This window comes from Amblyomma americanum, chromosome 3 (assembly GCF_052857255.1).
Source record: "Amblyomma americanum isolate KBUSLIRL-KWMA chromosome 3, ASM5285725v1, whole genome shotgun sequence".
NCBI lineage: Eukaryota > Metazoa > Arthropoda > Arachnida > Ixodida > Ixodidae > Amblyomma > Amblyomma americanum.
The window spans coordinates 158783567-158805570 of record NC_135499.1 but is presented as its reverse complement, the minus strand read 5'-3'; the positions used below and the strand labels follow the sequence as shown (position 1 = coordinate 158805570).

The following is a 22004-nucleotide window of genomic DNA, read 5'->3' as shown; positions in this document are numbered from 1 at the left end:
CATGACAGTTTGCATCAACCTTTGAACATTGAAAAATAAAATAATAATATAAAATGTATTATGTAAATGCGCATTAAATAAATAAATAACAAAATAAACTCGAAGTCTTGCCCCCCACCCAAAAAAAATGTTCCGGAGTCCCTGGTAATTTGTCATGAATCTGTTTGCTTGAAAATGTGAACACAGGGTGTCTGCATGTCTGGCTGCTGCAGGATTCGTGGTGCTTGCAACAGAGCCTGGAGACTCGCTGAACGACATACAGATGACGCAAAAATGGTAGCTTCAAGCATTGCCTTTGCCGAGCTTCTGGGCACGGACTCACGTAGCTTCAGATTGAACCTCAAAATGGCACGACTTGCTTTTCCTAATGCGGACCTAGGTGTGTATTGCTGAATTTCATGGTAATTTGACTGCTTTCCATGACTGTTATGTTAATCAATGTTGGCATGCTGGCCTCTTACGGCTTGTATTAAGGTTGTTTACTATAGTTTGGCCTATGTATTGTACAGCATTTATCAGAAGTTTAGAGGCCAAGGGTGTTTGTTTCTAAGCTGCATACTGGGGCTTTTGTAACATCCATGGAAGTCCTTCGGAGGGGGTGGACTACAGTTCCTCTAACCTTCAAAAGATTTGGGATGCTGGGAATGGATAATGAACCACACGGTGTGACCCAGTAGCAAACACCCCTGGGCTCCAAACTTTTGAAAAAGGCTGTACATGCCAACAGAGCAGTAGTTGCATGGTGCCTTTATTTTTTTCTGTTTTCAAAGTAATTTATTATAAAAACAGGTGCAGTTTGGTTGCACATCCATGAAAGAGTGTTTTTTTTTTTTTCAGTTTTGATAGCATTGAGCCCTTAAGGGGGGAATCTGGTCTTAGAAAAAAAAATTTTGTTAATGATGTCACAATAGCGAAATCTTCAAGAAACGTATTTTTGTGTGCAGATTTTAAATATGTGATTCAATGTTATGTAAAACAAGTCCTTGTGCACTTATATAATAATGTTATGTAACTTTTTCTGAGAGCTTTCAATAAATTTTGCTGCAGGAAACTTGCTAGAACACATGCCATTGGCTTGTCTTGACATCAAGCTATGCAATAAGGGCAAAATTATTATCCTGCCTATCATAGAAGTTGAGTTACAGGGTTTTTAATTTGCCACTTCACAAATGGGAAGAAAAACTTGGATTCGTGATGATTTCAGAATCCTATAACTCACTTTCTATAACAGACTGGATGATAATTTTACCCTTATTGCATAGCTTGATGTCAAAAGAAACCAATGGCATGCAATCTAACAAGTTCCCTGCAGCAGAATTAATTTCAAAATCACGGCAAAAAGAAGTGATGCTGTCCAGAGACCTTTTAGCGTTCTGGTGCGGTTGCCTAGTGAACAGCATTTTTGTATATTTTTTTGCTTCCAAGTTGAAGAGTGGCCCCTAATCAAACTTGTACAATGCCTAGCATGCAGGTAGATTTTTGTAACTATCCTTTCACTTTCAAGGTGCCTTTCAAGAGTATTCATGTCTCATAATATAGCATGACATCAGTAATTCTGGGTGTCCACCTGTGTAATTTTTTCTTTATGCTTGCTTTTATGGTTGTGCTGCAGGAGAGGTCCTCCAAGCACTGCGGCACAGCAAAGACGTCGCCAGAAAGCTATTGCACCAAGGAGCCATTTCGCTTCAGCACACACTCGCGGATTCTGCCAGTACTGGGTGAGTAGTTCTGCTGCTGCAGTTATCGCAGCGAATAACTTTAGCCACACTCATTTGCCTGAATGCACTTCCCCGAAGGGAGACGCACTTCTTAAGCACACTTCTAAGCGGAAAGAATATTTTACACGCCATATTTTTCAAAAGCCTTGCTTATGGGTAGTTTAGCCAGAATTTGTGTTATGGCAGAAATGTCCCAATACTTATTGTTGTCATACCGTGCCAATGAGGTGGCCAGTGATATACCTGGCATGTCCCCTGTTCCTACCTGTCAAGATCATTGGCACGCACAGAGGAAGGTAGTGTACCTTCAGCTTGCCGAGCCAACTTTGTTGAACTCGCATGAATAAACTAATGTTCCTCTGAACTTAAACAGATGCATCATGTTCAATCTACTCATACATCAGGGGTCAGGGTGGTCTCTTGCATTCTTCTGGGCCTAACTGAGCATGCCAAACATGCACTATGCATGTGTCACATTCCCTGGTATCCTAGTGTTCCTCTGAGATAGGTGAGAGTGCTAAGGCATCACACATCACGCTTATCACTCTTGTTATCGACTCTGCTGTGGTTTTTGTGATTTCTACGCATGTTGCTTCCTGTAGATTGTGAGTGAAAAGAATAAAATGGGTGCATTCTGCCCAACTGTTGTCTGTTGCACGCCATAATGCACGCATAATCTCAACAAACACACATCAGCTGGTTGAGTGTGTGTGAGTGAGTGAAAAACTTTATGGAGCTCTATATTCGGTGGTCTTCTGCGGTCTTCAGACGGCTTCGTCCATCTTCTTGTAGAGCGGTCAGTTGCCCTCAGTCCAGGGTTCCGCTGGATGCTGCTGCCAGTTGTGCTCGCCGAATCAGACCTTTCTTGGTCGACCTGGCGATCGCTGGAGAGCACTCCCTCCCATTGCTCCGCACTCGGGTTTGATATAACGGGTACCACGTCTATCTTCTGGCATGCCCACGTTATGTGATATAGCGTGGGTGTTTCGTGACACCAGGGGCATTTGTCATTCTATTGTGTGGGATACATTTTGCTAGTCGAACATTTTTGTTGCAAAAGTGCATGTACCTTAATACACATTTGCCGAATAATCTCGTGTAAGGGCTGCACCCATATATGGAACGCAATCCTTTTTTTTGGACTAGTTAATTGAGAGAAAAATGTATAGTTTTACATTTTTTAAAAATAAATTCGTATGTCACTTGACTCATTAAAGAGAAAAGCTTCCCAGTGTGGGCCCATCATGCATGCATGCACCGACATGCAAGGCTGGATTGTTGCACCTTTCATTCGAGCGTTTGCTCTCCATAGCGAAGCTGTAGCATACGGATATGATTTGCAGCTACCGTGTAAACTTGTGTTGGCGCCATACTTTATTTTAAAATTCAGGTGTGAGTTTTGAAAGTGCGGCCCATACACGAATTTATCCAAAAGTCGCTCTTGTAGGCAACACAGACGATGTGCACCTTGGACCAGCCAAAACGAGTGCCTGCGTCGTGCTAGAGATCAAACAAAACCTTGCGTGAAGCACCGTGGTCCTTGTCTATATCAAAATGGCTGCGCTTGCTTCCCACTTTCGCACCACCTCTCCATCATGCAGCCAGCACAATATCGTCCTGGCTAGTGTGGCTGCCCACTGGCGACCCGAATCCACTCATTCAAAGGAAAAAAAAAATCTACCAGAAGTTGCTGGAGCAACTTCCGAGAAGAAACGAGCACCTGGCACCACGCTCTGGCAATGTGTGGGTAGCCCACGGGCAACCAGAGGTGGATAATCGAAGAGGTCCCCTGACTGTGCCATTTTGTGGCAGGACTGTTGGGCTGAGGAGCACACCCATTTCCTTGCTTCATGCTACTGATGTATCTGGGGCTCTTTTACAGGCATATACCATATATAGCTGTCTCTGTAAAATGTATTTACATTTTATAATTACATTAATACATTAACAACATATTTACATATATACTACCTGGTCTGTCTTATGTTAGATGGCTAATTATCCACATCTTTTTTTGTTAGTTGGGAGCTGCACGGCCTGTTTTCAGTTCATGGAATGTGTTCTGCGCGGGCGTTTCCCTGTGTTTGCAGATTCTTGCCCGTCCATTCTTCTGTGGTTGGACACAAAGACTAACGCAGAATGCTGTTTAGATGGGCTCAGAAGAAGAAGAAGAAGCTAAAAGAGCGGAAGAAAAAATAGCTCATCTGGATAATAGTCCATGTTCAAGCCTAATGGATACCAATATAGAACACCTATGTGCCACACCCATGTAGAGCACAATATAGTACATGACCACATGTAGCACACAGTGAATACATGGCTGTATAGGTAGGTGGGTAGCTTGTCCAAGCTATCTATCCTGGTGAGCATGGAAGAGGAAGAAGCAGGCAGCAAAGAAGATAGCCTGGATGGAATACCTCTGCTTCTGTGGGAGCCTCTGTAAGAGAAGCACAACAAAAAAAGCGAATAGATATGGCATCCTTGTTATCCAGGTGAGCTCAGAAGAAGAGGAAGAGGGTAATTTTGACAGAATACATGAACTTCCATTCCTTCAGAGGCAACAGCAACATGAGCTTATATGTGAGCTCCATGGATGCATAATGCTTGGTGTGTATGTGTGGCAACATAACATGGCACAACACACATATTCCATGCATTAGTGCAGTCTGTGTGTAGCATGGATTACCCTAGAGGTCCTTGTGTTTTGCTGTAGGCAATGATATCTGTAGTTAGGTAGTTACAGTGAAAGCTCGTTAATTCGAAATTTTGGATAATTCGAAATAGTCATCGTGGTCCGGTCCGCAGTGCATAGAAGTCTATGCGCGTAACAGCTCGTTAATTCACTCAAAAATTGGCGATGAGTATCATATAGACTGTGATGAGTATCATATAGATTGTTTTGCATTTCTGCTCTGGCTGCTTAGACCGACCTCTTCCGCAGTTGAAGAGTCGCTCTGGGACGTGGCACGACTTCTAGCCGCATCTTCATTACGACGCTTCTCGAGTCGTGGCGCATTCTTCTGCCGACTCTTGAGCGTGTTGTCTCTTCCTCGCTTCGTTCTTTTGTTGTTGCCTCTTTTTCGCGCTCTCCATAACGACTAGAATCCACTGAGGTGAAGCGCATAAATATATATACCCCCCGCGAGGCGACACCTTCTCTCCCTCTACCCCAGCGGGAGCACATCTGGTGGAGCGAGCGCGACGGCGGCGCCATCTGTTAGAGCGTGGCTGCGGCGCTGCTAGGCAACGGCAGCTCAAGGTCATTCGTGGGCCACGGCATACGGCTGAAGTGCCACCACGCGACGAGCCGAGCTGGCTGCCTGGCTGGTGTAGTGTTGCTTTCGCAACAAAAATGGGCCGCATCCATGGTTTCTGTTTGTGAAATTTTGGCAAGTGGCACAAAAAGAGCAGAGATGCCTGTATCAGACCTGACCTAACCTGACCTGACCTAGCCTAGCCTAACCTAGCCTAGCCTAACCTGACCTGACCTGACCTGACCTGACCTGACCTCACCTAGCCTAGCCTAGCCTAGCCTAGCCTAGCCTAACCTAACCTAACCTAACCTTACCTTACCTTACCTTACCTTACCTTACCTTACCTAACCTTACCTAACCTAACCTAACCTAACCTAACCTTACCTAACCTAACCTAACCTAGTTGGCGTGTCGTTGACAAAGGTGGCGAATAAATGGGGTTTGGCCGCTGCGGTGGCTCAGTGGTTACGCCGCTCGACTGCTGGCCCTTAAGACACGCGTTCGATCCCGGCCGTGGCGGTCGAATTTCGATGGAGGCGAAATTTAACGTGCACTGTTAAAGAACCCCAAGTGATTGAAATTTCCGGAGTCCTTCACTACGGCGTCCCTCATAGCCTGAGTTGCTTTGGGACGTTAAACCCCCATAAACCAAACCAAACCAATAAATGGTGTTTGGGCAAAGATAGGGTACAAGCATTCTTTTCCTTAGCGAATTCTGCCAAAGGCAACCTGGTCAAGCTTCATACTCTTAATCAGTAGAAGGTCAGGCACTGGATGTCAGGACACCACGTAATCCTGATTCTTTCATTTTGCCAATGTTGTGCAGGTTGGATGAGGTATGCAGTAGTGGGGGATTCCTGCTGCATCGCTTTGCCTGTGAGCATGGTCTGGACACACCAGATGTGATGCTGCGTGTGTGTGTGGCATCAGGTGACTGGCTGGGCTTCCTCCTGTGGGCACAACTGCTGCAGTTGCCCAGGGTTCAGGTGAGGCACTGCATTTTCGTCATTTGTGTTAAATTTGGGTTATTGCTGGCTACGTCTGGCCTACTGCTAAGCAAGCAGCCAACATCTAAACCAGAAAAAAACTGATTGCCCTGTATTGTGAGTATCTCTGCGTTGAAAAAAGCAAGACACATAATCGATAAAAATCTCATTTAATTTGTGGCTCTTTACTCTCGGTACTGATAAGTATTAATTATCCCATTTGTTCACTTCGTATCACACATTTATCTTTCGCATTCTGCGCAAGGTGAACAGAGGAGCTCTAATGGTCAAAACACTTGGTAAATAGTGGTCATGCGACTTAATTCAGTAGTAATTTGCTCGGGTTTTCATTCAGTTTGTTTGATGGCTTGATTTACATATCATAACCATATATATTGTTGTTTCAGGTGCTGGAGTTAGTTCAACTTTTTCAAGGGAACTGCCTGAGGGAGCACTTAACCAAAGCCCTTTCAGTGGTGAGCTCCCTGCGACCGAGTGAGCACCGCAGAAGGGACCTCAGGGCGTCACTTTATGCCCGCATAGGTCTGCAGGCTCCTGCAAGCAAATCTCAAGAACAGCAAGGTAAATGTAGCAATATTTGTTTAATATTAGTTGACAGATCTCACAACATTTTTTGCTGGGTACCCGCCACAGTGGCTGAGTGGCTGTGGTGTTCGGCTACTGATACCAATGTTGCAGGATCCTGGCCTTGGCGGCCGCATTTCGATGGAGACAGAATGCGAAAATGTCCATGTGCTCTTCGATGCCCGTGCACATTAAAGAACCCCAGGTGGTCTAAATTAATCTGGAGACTGGAGCTCTCCACCACGGCATCCCATCATGACCCACACATCACTTTGGGACATAAAAGGTGCTCTGAAAGGGGCTCTAATAAAGTTGCGGTATGCGTGGGATGCTAAAGAACGCTGCTTCACGAATATTGTCCAGGAAGAATTTTTTAATGCGCTTTGTAGAAACAGAGTTATCTGTAGTCAAAATTTGAATTTCAGCGCCTTCGTGCCTTTCCCTCTCTTGTCGTCAATTTTTGCACATTGGAAGGTCGGCACTCCTCTCCGCCGGCCCCACCTCCGGGGGAGAGCTTCCTGACCCGCCGGAGCTACGTGGCTGATTGGCTGCAGCCTTGGTAGCCGCCTAACGTCTGAAAGAATCTAACCAGTAACCATCTCTCAACAGGCATACGTACATACGTAGATGCGAGCGACGGAGGAGGGTGCGAGCATGAAAAGGTCGCCGGGAAGGGCTCGCCAACTTTGACGTGTGATTGTGGGTCGTCTGCTGCGTGTAGAAGAGTATTATTTGGCTCTGGTTTTCATGGCAACACAGTGCAGTGATTAAGTGAGTTAATGTGCTCTCCTCGGAAGGCCAATCAGCCACGTAGCTCCGGCGGGTTGGGAAGCTCCGCTCCTGGGGGGGGGGGGTCAGCGAAGAAGCGCCTACCTTCCAGCGTGCAAAAAGGGACGAGAGGAGAGGGAAAGGCGCAAAGACGCTGAAATTTAAATTTTAACTACAGATAACTAAGCTTCTACGAAGCGCATTAAAAAAAATTCTTGCTAGACACTATTCGTGAAGCAGCGTGCTTCAATATCCCAGGCATGCCACAACTTTATTAGAGCCCCCTTCACAGCTCCTTTAAACCCCACAATTTACAATTTTATTTATAGGAGGTCCTCCTGACAGCTTCGCTTTGGCACCTCCTATTGTACCAATTTACCAAACCACTCATTTCTGCAACACATTTCTGTCAATAAAGAACCTGAAACCTAAATTTCTTGCCAGCTTACTTATGGTTCGAACTCATATTCAAATGTTAATGTGTCATACTTTGCAATAGGTATTGTTTGACATGTGTTCTTATTTGGTTCACTTGCAGAGGAAAACAGCATGGTATTGGTAGCACGTTATGAGTTATCACTGGGGCATTTTATGGATACTTTTCCACAGCTTATTGCTTGTCTTTGATAATACAGACAAGTCAGTAAGCTAGCATCAACAACTATGTTCATACAGTCGACACTTGATAATCTGGACTCAAATGGGAATGAGAATTTATTTTAATTATGTGGCATTCGATTTAAGATGAGCCTTTTTAATACACTTGATGTTGACGGGACCACAGTTTCTGTTCAGATAAACCAGAATTCAAATTAAGCAAGTTTGAATTAACGAGCATCCACTGAAGTTAGACTAAATGGGCTGAAATGTGATGTACTAGAAATTTCTGGACTACTTTTTATCTGCAGAAACGTAGTAGTAGCGCATACATAAATAAATTAACGAGTTGGCATTCTGTATGCACAGGACACTCTAGTCTTCAGTTGTTGTGATGGGCTGGAAACCTTCATGTCAGCTCTGGTACCAGCACAAATGTGAATAGGGCTCTGTACCAGCAGGGGAAAGGGCCACACTTTTTGCCAGCACCTTCCTTCTAAACATCTGTCCACTTGTGCAGCAAATGTGCTGCCCACTCTGTGTGCAAATAAGTGTTATTTCCCTCCACCACTCTGTCATTTTGCTTCCTTTCCTTCAGTGAATGCACTGATTTCGATACATTTGTACCATTTCTTAGACACACTGTAGCTGCTGTGGAATACGTTGAGAAGTTTAAATTAGTGCATTTATGAAAACTGGAAAACTTCAAAACCATGCCTTGTCTATTCTTACATCACTTGGAGGCAGTGAATAAAGTCAATTTCATAAATGTGAGAAGCGATTAAAACCAGCATGCAAGAAGCACACTAGCGTGCATTTGTGCATTGCAATTCATCTCTTTGTGCTCCTGAGATACTGTTTTCTCAGATAACCTGTCCACCATTTACTTAACTGCCCCATCGCGATGGCTTGGTGGTTGGGGCACTCTGTTGCTGAGCCTGAGAATGCGACTTTCATCCCAGCTACAGTGGCCGCATTTCGATGGAGGCGAAACGCAAGGCATCCTTGTACTGGGTGATTTCAGTGCATGTTAGTGAACCCAGGTGGTCAAAATTCACCTGGAGCCTTCTGCTATAGCATCCTTTATAGCCCGTGTCGCTTTGGGATGTTAAATCCCATATACTGTATGCCGTACCATTTACTAAACTGTGTACAAGCTTGAAACTTTGTGCTTGTTACAATGAAATGCAGCCATGCCATTTACTAAGCTGTGTACAAGCTTGAAACTTTGTGCTTGTTACAATGCAATGCAGGCATCTGCTGTTGAAATCAATTCCTGTACTGTGTGTCACTTTCTTCTTGTTTTGCATGTTTTTTTACTACATGTGTATTATTATGAGGGGCATATGTAGATCAGTAAAACTTTTCTCCAGGGGCAACACAATACAATACTTCTCTACTTCTTGCAGAGAGCACAGCTGACCACGATGCACTGTCTGTCTGCAGCAGCGAAAGCATTGATGCTACAGTTGTGGCTGGAACTGGTATGCAGCCTCTTGTTGGAATGCAACATTTTAATGTCAGTGAATTCATTACTGCTTCATTTTAGCATGCATAATTTTGCTCATTTATTCTTCTTTTTAGACTAAGTGTAGTTGTTACAAATTCATTATAAGCTGTACCGTGTATACTTTTGTAATGAACCCACTCGCATAATGAACTAGCCACTATTGTCGGCCAGAATTTACTTTTCTTTTTTCCAGCCTTTGCCTTCTTGTAGCGGGTTCCTCAGTTTTCGCACGGGTCCGCAGCCCAGACCTTGGCTGCCCGCTGCCGATAACATCACCACTTGTTTATCTTTTGAGGAGAGCTCCTGCCACAGGGGTGGGGAAGAGAGGGGGAGGAGGAATGGTACGGTGAACTTGGCAGAGCGCCAAGACGTTATGTGCTGTAAGCTACAGGGCTTAAACATTCACACTCACTTGTCACCGTCCTGTGTGTTTTTTTAACTTTGTGTAAAAAACGCGCGCCTGATCTTCAGGGCCGGTGTTCACCGTCGGCTACCACAAAATTGTCGGTTAGCATCAAAGTGAATGATGCTAAACACCAGCGGCACGAACGCGTCTGTTTTTTGACGACGGAAGGACAGATGGAGGTATGACATGAAATTTCGACCGTTCTGAAAAAATCTCTTGAAACTTTTTTCCCGCGTAATGAACCCTCCCCCCAAACTGATGTCAACATTTCTGGAAAAAAAAGTGGGTTCATTACGTGAGTATATACGGTAATTAGATGTGTTCTTGCATTTGTGGTGCTTTATGAGGTCAGAGCGCCTTTGCATATCTGCATGTAAGGGTGACCCGAACTTTATGTTTGAACTAGAATAGCCCTAGCAGAGTGCTTTGTTGTTTATTTCTCTTATTCCTGGCAGCCACACACTTTGAAGTTTTGGGCTGAATTTTCATTTGCTCGTTCAGTGCTATATGCCCACTTCTGTACAAACCTGTTAACCTTATTTAGAGATGGAGGATATGCTGAGAGCCCCGTGCATGCGTCATCTTTTTACAGAACCACAGTACTCTTCAGAGCTCATGGAACTTGTTCTGCAGTGTAGCGGAGGCAATGGTTCAGGCACAGCAGTGCTGGCATGGGAACGATTCTTGCGTGCTGCTGCTGTGGTGCGCCACCAGACACCGTGCTTGCTTGCCGGTTGTTGCCCTGTGAGTGCCGTACACATTTTTCAGCCTGTCATCCTGCAGGTGCACGTGTCTGGGAAACATGTTGTTCATCTGGATGTGCTGCCTCATTGCTGCTGTTACTTTTCTCCTGCAGGATGCCCCCATGGGCAGCTGCTTGGCACTATGGTTGCAGCTGTGCTTGGGCACCTACAATGCAGAGTTGAGGGAAGGCACGCTGGAGTTCACATTAGTCGAGCTGCAGGAGACCTTGGAGGATGCAGTGCGCAGAGGCCGCCTTCGCACTCTGCACCTGGGACTCCAGCTTTTTATGCCCGTATGCACAAATTATTATGAAGTTGAAGCTCAATAAGTGCAGCACTCTGCTGATGGGCAAAATTAACTGTGCTGTTTATATTTCACTTGCACTGCACTGCACGTCTTGGGGCATCATTTTTCTTTTTTATCCCTCCTTTCATTTTAGCATAAAAGGTACACTAAGTGCCATGGAATAGCTTTTGTAGGGTGAATCTGCTGGGGGAGCCGCAGCAGTAAGTACTAGTAGCTCTAAATTGGTGATTTAGTAATGTGAGTGTTCCTTGATGCGCATCTGGCACCAGTGCTGATTACATGCTCACACCTGATTAAGCCTAGTGACATCCATGGCCTCAGTGCTCATATTCTTCCTTGCATTTGTACTACTGAAAACTATAATTTTAATGTTCTTGCCACTCTTGCTTGCAGGAGAGCTTGCTGGTCACTGTGGTGGAATTTTTGGTCTTCGTTTTTCTTGAACGTGACCAAGGGCAGGCGGCATCATCGCTTGAAAAGCTTAAGTGTTTGGTCACAAAGGTTTGTTGAATTATAAGTTTATATTCTCTTCTTAAAGCATTGTGTTGTATTTTTTTTTACTGCATCCTTATTTATGGCCTTCTTTATTCTTATTGTGAGGTTTGATAATTTCATTTAGAAGTATGTGTGCGAGAATTAATTTTACTTGGGGATGCTTATTACAGCTGGTGACATTAAATGCACCAGTGTACACAACTGCGAAGCAGATTTTTTTTCCTTAGTGTTGAAATCTTTGCATGTCACATTCACTGAGTGACTGAAGGTCTGTGCATGATTTTTTGATAGTAGCTGCAGGTTAGTGAAACTTGGGGCTCTGCGCTTGAAAATTATTCTGATGCATGTTCGTGGAATCCTAGTGTCACATAATTCATTCACATTTCATTCACAGCTGCAGGATTTTTTTTTTTTTATGAACTCAGTTTATAAGAAGCTGTAGGGTGTACCTCCGCAAAGCTGATATGTGCAATTTTTGCTTCCTGCAAAGTTCTGTACAACATTCTCATGCAATGGTGTACCCTTGCCAGCAGTTATATAGCTATAGTGGCTACCAAGAGAGGGCATCAATGCCGCAACTTGAGTAACACCTGCACACATGAGTTGCATGAGCATATGAGGAACTTGTTTTTCAGTCTTTGGTTCTGGGAACTGGGCATACCTGGTGAAGCTCAGCTCTTCACCAGTGGGATGTAGCCTGTGAAGAATCTGCAAAGACATTCTGTCCAGCCTCAGTGCCATGATAACCCCAGGACAGATGAACACTTGCTTGTATCCCTAGCTTGTGTGTCATATACCCTTAATTTTACCATTGCAGCCATTCTGAGGAGCTTTGCCTCATCGTTTGTTAGCCTGCTTTACTTTTATATATAACAAGAAATTCATACCGTTTCATTTGTGCTAGTACATGTTATAAGAATTTGTTTTTGAGAGTGGTGCCTGCCATAGTTAGGTTTTGTCCCTACGTGTTTCTGACCACACAATCATGACCGAACTTTTGCTTTAGCTGTGATGGGTACTACAGTGGACTCTCATTAATTCACACGTCTAATTCAAACATCCTGTTTATTAAAACTAAGGCATTAGTTCATGCCAACATCTAGTGTGTTATAAAGACCCTTTTTAACTCAAGCCACATCTATTCGAACAAATGTTCAGTCCCCTTGAAGTTTGAATTACCAGATGTTGTCTGTGTATTTTTTATACTTTCTGCTTCATGAAGCTCGGCAAGCAGGTGGCACACTAGAACGTTTATTGGTGCACAATTTGATGATGAAAGTTACACATGGTTTTTGTCCTTATTTCCTCACACCTTCCACGATCATCTGTGCATGCTTTGATTTTCAAGGTAGCCATGCCACGAAATACTGTTTCACCTGTTGTTGCAGCTCGATGAGGGTCCCACATCAGGCTCAGGCCTCGGGTCTCGGACTTGGCTGAAGGAGACAACACGCAAGCTGCTTACCTCCTCGTTCGAGCTGTGCCGCTCACACAAGGATATAGAGGCCCTCCTTTGCTACTGTGCCTTTTTATTCAATGCCAGCGAGCTGCCGACCCTAGCACCCTTGCTGGCCTCTCTGAGCCCATCACTATATGTTGACTTTGACTGGGCCCTCCTGTGGGCAGCGGCACCTGCAGAGCGCTCTTGTGCCGTGGCTGCTTTGGTTGCACAACTCAATGAAGCCGGAAACTTTGCTAGTGCCCTCCAATTGGCACAGGCTGCACAGCTCCCTTTGGCCGATGTGGCTGTCAGTCAGGTGGGAAATTGAAATTGTGGGTCATGCTGCATGCTATACCTCAAAAAGTCACATGAGCATGACTGCAGATCAGTTTTTCAGTAGGACTGAAAAAAAAACATGTATGGATGTTGTTAGTATGTGTCAGTGCACTCGCATCGTTAGCCTAAATGCACCAGCTATGCTTTCTTTCACTTTAACTTTTTGAGCACCATGCAACTCAAACGGTTGACACATACGGTATATAGTACTCGCATAATGAACACACTCGCATAATGAACTCGTTCCCCCCACCGCCACCCCCTTTTGTCATCCATAATTTACTTTTTTTTTAGCCTATAGTTTTTTGTAGTGGGTTCCTCAATTTTCGCGCCATCCCCAGCGGGCTTAAACATTCACATTATGCGCTCGTAACCGTCCTGTGTTTCTTTTAACCTCGCGTAAAAAACCTCCGCCTGGCCTTTAAGGCCAGAGTTCAGCATGTTCGCGTTATTTTGCCATTGGCTGGCACCGTTGTCTACTGCAAAATTGTACTGTAAAATTGTCGGATCGCGTCGAAGTGAATGATGCTAATCACCAGCGGCACGAACGCATCTGACTGCGTGCATTTGTCGATGAAAAAAGGACGGACGGAGGTATGATATGAAATTTCGACCCTTCCAAAAAAAATCTCGAAATTTTTTTTCCCCTTATAATGAACCCTCCCCCCAAACTGTTGTCAACATTTCTTGAAAAAAGTGGGTTCAGTACTCAAGTATATACGGTATGTACGCATGTGTCATGGGTATCTGGGTAACACCAGTGTATACAGTGGGGCTATATTTATTACTATATTCTTTACCTCGTGTGTTTTCAATACCAGTGTTGTTCTAGTGTGCAGCCTTCTTTGTGCGCAAAGTTTTGTTCAAATGGAGAACTTCTGTTATGCTTAGATCGTGAAACAAATTTTTTGGGCTTAAGTGGTCCCAAATGTGGCGACTTGAGTGTCACTCTTTGCAAACCATTCATGAGAAACTTTGAAATGACTAAATATTGCCCATATTGTATTCAGCTGTGTCCTAGTAATTTATAGCATAAAGTGAGGTTTTTTTGTTTAAGGTGAGGTTTTAGAGAAAATGTTATTCTTTCTTTCAGCTGGAGCTGTGTTTCGATAGTCTTCTTGGGGCCACAGACTTTGCCTTCTGGGAAGATTGTGACAGGGTACTGAAAGAAAATGATGTAGATCCGACAATGGCCTTCTCTTTTCTCAAGGTAAGTGAGCTGCAGTTTCTTCTCAGTGCCTGCTTTATTCTGCATCAATTACAACAGCATCATGCCATGAACATTTGTCTGGAGTATAAACTCCTCAAGCTTTAGTTTTTACAGGTGGGTTGCAAAAGCATAAGCTTTTGTTTCAACTAGCAATGAGGTTAAGTGTGTTCTCATGTGCTGCACTGTCCGTTTTGCTTTCAGTGCCTAAGCTTGCCGAAGCTTAGGGCCATAAGCAGCTTTTACTTGGAGTTCCATGACTCATGGACATTCTGTAGACTGCCATAACCTAATGGTGATAGAACTTTGTCCAGTGAACATTTGTTATTTGATATGTTCGAGATTATTCACATGTGTCACTGATCATTGACTTTTATTGAGTCGTTGCAATCACTGTTTTTCTATTGCCTTTTGCTGAATCCAATAACAACCCTGTAATCGCCTTCTCCTTTGTGCCGGTGTCCTTGCATTGCAGGATGATTTTGGCATCATACCTGCCAGCTCCTTAGCCCCAGAACCTTTATTTATTCTTGTCTAACAATTCTAGCAGGTGCCTTTTTTTTGTGTGGTTCCTTTGCATATACAGGGAGGTGGTCGTGATGCATTCATCTGTTGCACTTTAAATGTGTCTTATAATACTTGCCCATGTAGTGTTGGTCATAGTTTTTATTGTTCAGAATGTGTTATGTGCTGTGCTTGTGCTAGTAGCTCATCCTTGTGATGTTCACAGCTTAATGGGCGAACTTTTAGTCCTGGAACAAAAAATGCTCTTTATTCTGATCTTGCTGATGTCAGATTTCTTTTCCCCAAATTCTTGCTTTTTTTGTGTGCAAGTGGCACAGAAGTAGTTCAAAACTATACAAGGTTTCCATTCTTGGCCCACATTTGGGGTTTCTTGGGTTGAGACCTCGAGAGTGAGAGTTAATGCTATTAAATGCAGGAGATCTTTGTTAATCTAGGATAGGAGCCTCAAGCACACTGCCCGCAGGTCTTGGTTGTGCAGCCTGCTGCCCATATATAGATTTCAGCCGTGGTCAGGAAGAACTAACTAGTTTCTCCTTTTTACCTTTTTGTCACATAAAGACTTAAATAATTCCTTGGTGCCTTGCCATCCTTGCATATGTCATTGGTTACCCTTTAACTTTGTTAACTTTGACTGCCACATAAATAAAATAAACTTAGAAGCAAAAAAGCCTTTGCTTTGTCAAGTGGTCCTCAGATTTGAGCCCTTGTTAAGAAAGAGACACAAAAACTAAACCATATAACTTTTGGAAAGGTGTGCACGAGCAGTGTGCTTGGAGACATGGATAGGTTTTCAGCCAGTGTGCAGCCTTTGTCAAAAGTACACCATCCAAGGGTTTTGCCTCTAAGCTTTGTAGTGGCGAGCTTGTAGCACAAGACCTTTGCAGTGCTAACAATGAAAAGTGAGCCACATGGCACGGCCTAGAAGCAAATCCAGTGGGCCACACATCTTTGAAACAAGCTTTACTTTGGAGACAAGCCAGGCTGGCATGTGATGAGCCACGTGCACAAAGCAATTATAAACCATCAAAAAGAATGGGATTAATTATAGTGCAGTATATGCATCAAGCATTCTTGCAGGTTTGAGGGGCTGTGGGACTAAGCTTTTGCAGGTGGTCTTACAGGTGTGTGAATTTACTGCAGGTAATAAATAAACGAAATTCATGGAGGGATGCAACCCAGTGTGGCATCATTTTAGTGTGTCTTAAGGCCCACTGTTGTGTTTTCCCTGGCATGCAATCCTTGCGCAGAGCAAAACGGAGCTGCTGGAAACGGATGCTGAGCGGCATTATGTGGGCCGCCTAGCTCTGCGCTGGCTGCAGGCAAGTCCCGCATGGCCTTCGCCCCAGGCCGAGCACTGGGAGGCCAAGGTGTGGCTTTGGTGTATCCGCTGTGGAGACAGGGCACAGCTGGAAGATGTGGGGCATGGCGGTGCCCTTCTGATGCCTGTGCCACCAAGTCCCGGGGCCTGTGAGACGCTTACTGACCCACAGGTGAGTATGTTATTTCATGGCAATATGTGTTGACAAGGAAAGAGAGAGCAAGAGCGAGTGGCTGTGTTTGCAGGGCGAATCAGCACGCAGAACAACTGTTCACAGTCTTTGAGTTGTACAAAAATCAGTGTGATGGCACCAGCCTCCGCACTGTCGACTGTACATATACTGTCGACTTCCATGTATTCAGCACCGGTTGGTTCACTTTCTTTGATATGAATGCACTGAAAAGTTTTGGCATGTGCCAACACTTTTACGTGTAGAAAAAAAGCTAGTTGATACAGACTGAAATTTTCACATTAATTTTTACAAACACAAGCCAATGTTCAGGCAATAAGTTGTTAGTCAATTCTAGTTAACATTAAGAATTTGGAGTGCAGTGGTACACACAAACAGCCACCTTTAGAGGCTAGTGGCTCTTATCATGAAAAAGCAAGATAAGCCAAAGCAACTGTCTTGCTCAAAATACAGTAGAACACCTCTATAGCGTCCTAGCATCTATAGTTTCACCTTTCAAGGTCTTAGTTTCATTTAGAGGCGATAGTTAAGAAATGCGTGCAATGCAGTCAAATGTGTCAAAACATCTCATGCACTGCTGCCGTGCCACCACTTTTTGCCGTCGCTGCTTTGTGCTTAACGCTGCCCAGTGGTGCGACCGTTTGCCCTTTTTCCCCTTTCCTACACCTCACAGCTCATTTACTGCTGTCTTTTTCTAAGCGACCGACCCGCGCAGCTTTCTTTCCACGTTTATAGTCAGCTTTTATTTTTTTTTTATTCTTGTGCACGCTTTGTTTCACAGAGACCAAGGCCTTCAAAAAATTGGCTTCTCCTTGCAGGTGACAGGACTTGTGGTTGAGCCATTTCAAAGAGCGCACTTTGTCTTCTGTATCTATTTGTCTCTGATTCTTGGGCTCCGGAGATGTCCTTGAATTCACGCATGTCGCGATATCACCATTCCGCGAGAAGGGTTGCCATTACCAAATGCTCTTTACTATAGTCGTTTATATATTAAAAATGTCTACTATAAACGAAAAAAAAAACTTTACAGTCATCTATGGAAGGCAAAGTGCGACCACAGTTTCACTTTACTGTAACTGGGCTTTTACTGTATGAAAGATTACTATAGGGTGTTCTACTGTATTGAACTAAATACTATTGAAAACCCTAACATTAGAGTTTGTGTCAAGGTAAGAACAGGAAATACAAACAATCTCATTAAAGTCACATTATTTCAAATGTAAGATGCACTGCTTTGCAGTACCAGCGTAGCACATTCTATAGACCCGCGGGCGCGCAGATTGCGCAACACGCGTACACGCCCCTCGAGCTGCAGAAGAGAGCATACGCTTCTTTGTGCCGCGGCGCTGGCTTCTTCCTCCGTGGAACTAGAAAGCTGTTGTTGATGCATGCGCTGGTCCTGTGGCAGTGCAGCACGTAGGTACCAGGGGCCAGACAAGAGTTTCGCCAAAGTTTGTTTACGCTTGCCTCCATGTCCTTCCTTTGTTCTGGCGCCAAGGTCACCTGCAGCGCACTGACAATGGGAGTTAAAAGCGTTTCATGCTTAAAAAAAAATCGTTTCGCTCATGCGTGAAATGCAGTGGATGCAGTCTGTCACATTCTTTCAAGGACACCAAGGATAGCACCATCTAATTTTTGTTCTCGCTTGAAATCATTTCTCTGGCTCTTTCTGGCGATGTTAATGTTTGTTCAACGACAAAAGACATGTTTATTATTGAAAAATTTAGATCTAAAAATGAAACAATTTTTTTTGCTACCACAGGTTTCAAACTCGTGACGTCAAACCAAAAAGGGCTTCTTTGATTACCATTTTGTAGCGAGTGGAGGTGTAGCCTGGCCTCTTGTGTGCTGCACCAAAAAAAAACTGTGTTGACCCACAACTGTGGTTACATGCGAAACTGGCCGGTAATGGCAACACCTGTATTTGATTTCTTGGCTTTTTCTAGCTTATAAAAGCTCAGTTTTCAGTGAAAGTCTTGCAGTCTTTCACACCCTAACTCTCTGCTTTTTTTTTTGCAGGAAATAGAATCCTTGAAGAAGCTCATTGATGATCTCCTATCCCAAGGCCAGTTTTGCAAGGCTTTCCAGTTGTCATTGCTCTTCGGCAGCTCTACAACTGATCTAAATATCTTACTAGTAAGCCCGCCACTTTTGTTTTCGTTGATGCACCAAACTGGCTGTGCGATATGAAAGAAACTGTGCTTTACTAAAGTAAGTTCTTTTCTTTTGCTTTTTATGCTTTCAGACGTGTGTACGCCTAGCTCAGGAAATGCTGACTGCTGAAAATGTGGACCCTGAGATTATGAATATAGTTGGCAAAGTACTGTCAATACCCATGAGGAGGACTTCAATGGTTGTACTTCCATGTAAGCATTTAATTATTGTTTGATATGACCTAAAATTTTTTTTTACTCTAAAATATAGTGTGCTGTAGACACTCTGGTTATTGGTGACTAAATGTTGCATTTATCTGAATGAAATCACATTAATTTGCATGAAAAACTAAGGCAACTTGCTTCATAGTAGTTGTTTGTTTCTTTAGGAAACAGTGGTATTTTTTGCTTCAAGGGCAATTCAAGGGCTGCATCTTTTTTTTCTATTCCTGTTTGTCTGGGTGTAGACTTTTCTCCATTTTAATTGCACTGCTTTTTTTTATCATTTACATTGCAGCTGCATAGCATAGTGTTGTTATGTATTTGTGCATGTATAGTTTCTGGGGCTGTTCAATGCAGAGCTTAACCATTTTGCAGAAGTGTGGTTCTTGCACTTTTTTTTTAACTGTAGTTCAGTGCAGTGCATTAACATTCATGTTCACCAACTGCTGCGTTTGTCAGGATAAGATAGCTCAGGACTACCCTTCAGTGATGTCCTCAGCATTACAGCTTTGTGTAGTTAGATTCCCAAAATAAGTAAGAACCTTGGTCAGTAATATTTCAAAATATATTCTGCTTGTTGCAGATGATTAGTGGAAATGAACCAGTGGCGGGTAATGAATATTTTAAAATTTGATGTGTATTGTTGTACAAGCTGTACTCTTCCAGCTTTCGTTTCTATATATCTAAATTAGAAAAAAAAAAAATCCTGGTGATAGTCTTGCATAGATATGAAAATATGTCCTAGCCCTGGGAAATCGGTGTTTTTTATAAACACTCTCTGCTGTGTTAAAATTTGTAGTTTTATGATAAAGTGGAAAAGAAAGGCATCTGACATACTTTGCATGCCATGTGCAGCAGCCTGGCAGAATGCCAGCAGCAGCAAGGAGTCCAGAGATGAAGGGATCTTAAAACTCCTGGAGCAACTTGCCAGCTCTGCAAATTATTCCCGAGAGCTGTGTCAGCGTGTTCTGGTCATGTTCAACCTTTCCTTGGTGAGCGTTGTTGACTCAGACTTTCTGCACTTTGTTCATTTAACAACACTCTGGAGAAGGCTCGATCTTTGTTTTATCATATAATCACAAAGTAATGTGTTTTTTTTTTCTGCAACCTTTTAGTAACTTTGCATGCGTTTATGTGTTGCCACAAATACACCTTTTACCTTATTTAAAGAATCAAAGAGCAAATTTTGATATGCAGAAAGAGTTGGTGGAAAGTGTGCAACTTTGCGTGCTGTAATAAGGGGTGACCTTTGTCAACAGTTCTGGCATAAAGACGTCTGTGTATTTTTATAATTATTCTTTGGCACATTCTAATGCTTGTTCAATTGTGTGAAGTTAAAGTACACAGTGCCACCATGTAAAGTAAGGCGTTTTTGTGAACAAGAGGGCCTCTGTGTTGCTCTTTGCAGCATCTGCAGTGTTCATACGAGGAGCTTGCATTGGAGACTGACCCCATTTGTCACCTGCAACGCCTTCTTGACTGCAGTGATGGAGAGCGGAAACTTTCACGGAGTGACTTTGCCCTTGCAAAGAAAGTGGTCACGTGTTTCCAGATTCCGGATGAGGATGTGGCGACATTTCTGTTTCGTCATGCTATGACTGCAATCAAAGCAACCACAGGTAAATTGCCTTTTGCTTCACAGCACAGGCACAGTGCCTGGGAAAGAAGAGCTCTGCCTGCAGGGTTCTGCATTGAGTGGTGAAAAAGTATGCTGCTGTGCCCTTTTTTTTTGTGACATGAATAATAATGCCGTTACTTAAGCTTGCCATGAAGGCTATTGATGTTTCAGTTGTTGGCATAATATTTGTTGACCGATGGTGATCTGACGTGTTCAAGTGTATGTAGCACGTACTGTTTTAGTTTGCGAAAAAGAACTTCAATCTCAGCCTTGTGGTGAGATGGCAACCATGCAGCTTGAAAGCAGTTAATTTTTCAGTGCTTGCATGCAGTAATGAAAATAGTATGAAGTTACCTTGAAATGTTTCGCCCTTTTTGGGACAACTAGATGCATGTGGTCCCACTTACTTGAAGTGCCCATAAACGGACAACAGTGCACGTAATTACTGTATTTTTACATGCTGAATACTACCGAACTATCAAACAAACCATTTATTGTGTTTTTATCTTTCGCTAATAGGCCTCCTTGGTCCTGTGTATTTTTACAAGCCCGGGTGTCAGTGTGACGGCAAAAATGCATTTTATAAAATTGTCGATCTTTTGAGTCTTTTTAGCCGAGAGAAGGCAAGCGTAGCAGCGGGCGGCAGAAAGTTAGATGGGCAGGTGAGGTTGAGAAGTTTGCGGGGATACGGTGGCGGCAGCTGGCGGAGGACAGGGCTAATTAGAGAGACATAGGCCTTTGCCCTGCAGTGGCGTAGTCAGGCTGATGATGATGAAGAATGCAAGTTTTCTTATGTGCATAAAAGACTGAGGTACGGATGGATGTGTACCACATTTAAGGTCTCTTAAGAAGTAATTGGTATAAGTGTGCCATCCCTTTTTCTTTTTTTATTAACCTGTGGTCGCAACGGTTTGAAAGTGATGTCATTCAATTTATTGAGTCATTCTTAGTGTAATTTCACCTTTTGTATGCATTTGAGACATGCATGCAGCTTGTGCCTTATAAAGGGTTAATGCGGGAAGAGCCTTTTGTCGAAAAAAATGGATTTTTAAATCTTACAAATGGATTTTAAAATTTTACAAACTATTGATAGAGTATTTCTTTAGCTTTCACAAAATATATTGCGACTTCGCGGCCTTTTTTTATCCTCTTATGGCAACATGTGGAGCAAAAAATGGGAGTTTCAGAGGCTTTATTCAGTATTTGTGTGTGCAGCTGATTTTTTTTTTGTCATCTGCCATCCCTAGGACGTGGCCGTGCAAACACGAAAAACACAATTCTAAATTCCTGGGATCTCACAGTGGGCCTGTGCAATGATCCATGCTTGCTAGGAAATCTTCTGCTCAAGGCTCGTGCACCTAATCTTGATGCCATTCGCAGCAGCTTCAAAGGTATGCTATTAGTTTTAACTTTTTATTGTTCGCCAATATTTAGCGCATCTATATAGGGTGTCCTACGAAATGTGGGTCGAAGAATTGAAAAATAAAAGCTGGTACATGCTTTGAAATTTGGAACTTTTGAATAAAGTGCTTCGAATAAAGTGTGGAAAACCCCAAAGGGGCAAACATCTCAGCCATCCCAAGTTAGTTGTGTCATGAGTCATGACAACGGCAAATAAGCTAGGA

General features: G+C 43.4%; 1 protein-coding gene across 2 annotated transcripts in view; it reads left to right on the top strand.

Moving 5' to 3' along the window:
* LOC144125283 (spatacsin) overlaps positions 1–22004 on the top strand; it is a 60724-nt gene that overhangs the window by 28953 nt on the left and 9767 nt on the right. For both annotated transcript variants that reach the window (XR_013313357.1, XM_077658532.1), the window contains exons 17-32: positions 213–379; positions 1613–1718; positions 5799–5958; positions 6366–6540; positions 9318–9392; positions 10417–10568; positions 10681–10860; positions 11268–11375; positions 12758–13126; positions 14240–14356; positions 16126–16368; positions 18406–18522; positions 18632–18752; positions 19617–19753; positions 20170–20380; positions 21627–21770. Coding sequence is in view for 1 of the 2 variants with exons in the window: in XM_077658532.1 (XP_077514658.1) it covers positions 213–379; positions 1613–1718; positions 5799–5958; positions 6366–6540; positions 9318–9392; positions 10417–10568; positions 10681–10860; positions 11268–11375; positions 12758–13126; positions 14240–14356; positions 16126–16368; positions 18406–18522; positions 18632–18752; positions 19617–19753; positions 20170–20380; positions 21627–21770 (2582 nt within the window). In the remaining variant the exon portion in view is untranslated. The remainder of the gene's footprint in view (positions 1–212; positions 380–1612; positions 1719–5798; positions 5959–6365; positions 6541–9317; positions 9393–10416; positions 10569–10680; positions 10861–11267; positions 11376–12757; positions 13127–14239; positions 14357–16125; positions 16369–18405; positions 18523–18631; positions 18753–19616; positions 19754–20169; positions 20381–21626; positions 21771–22004) is intronic.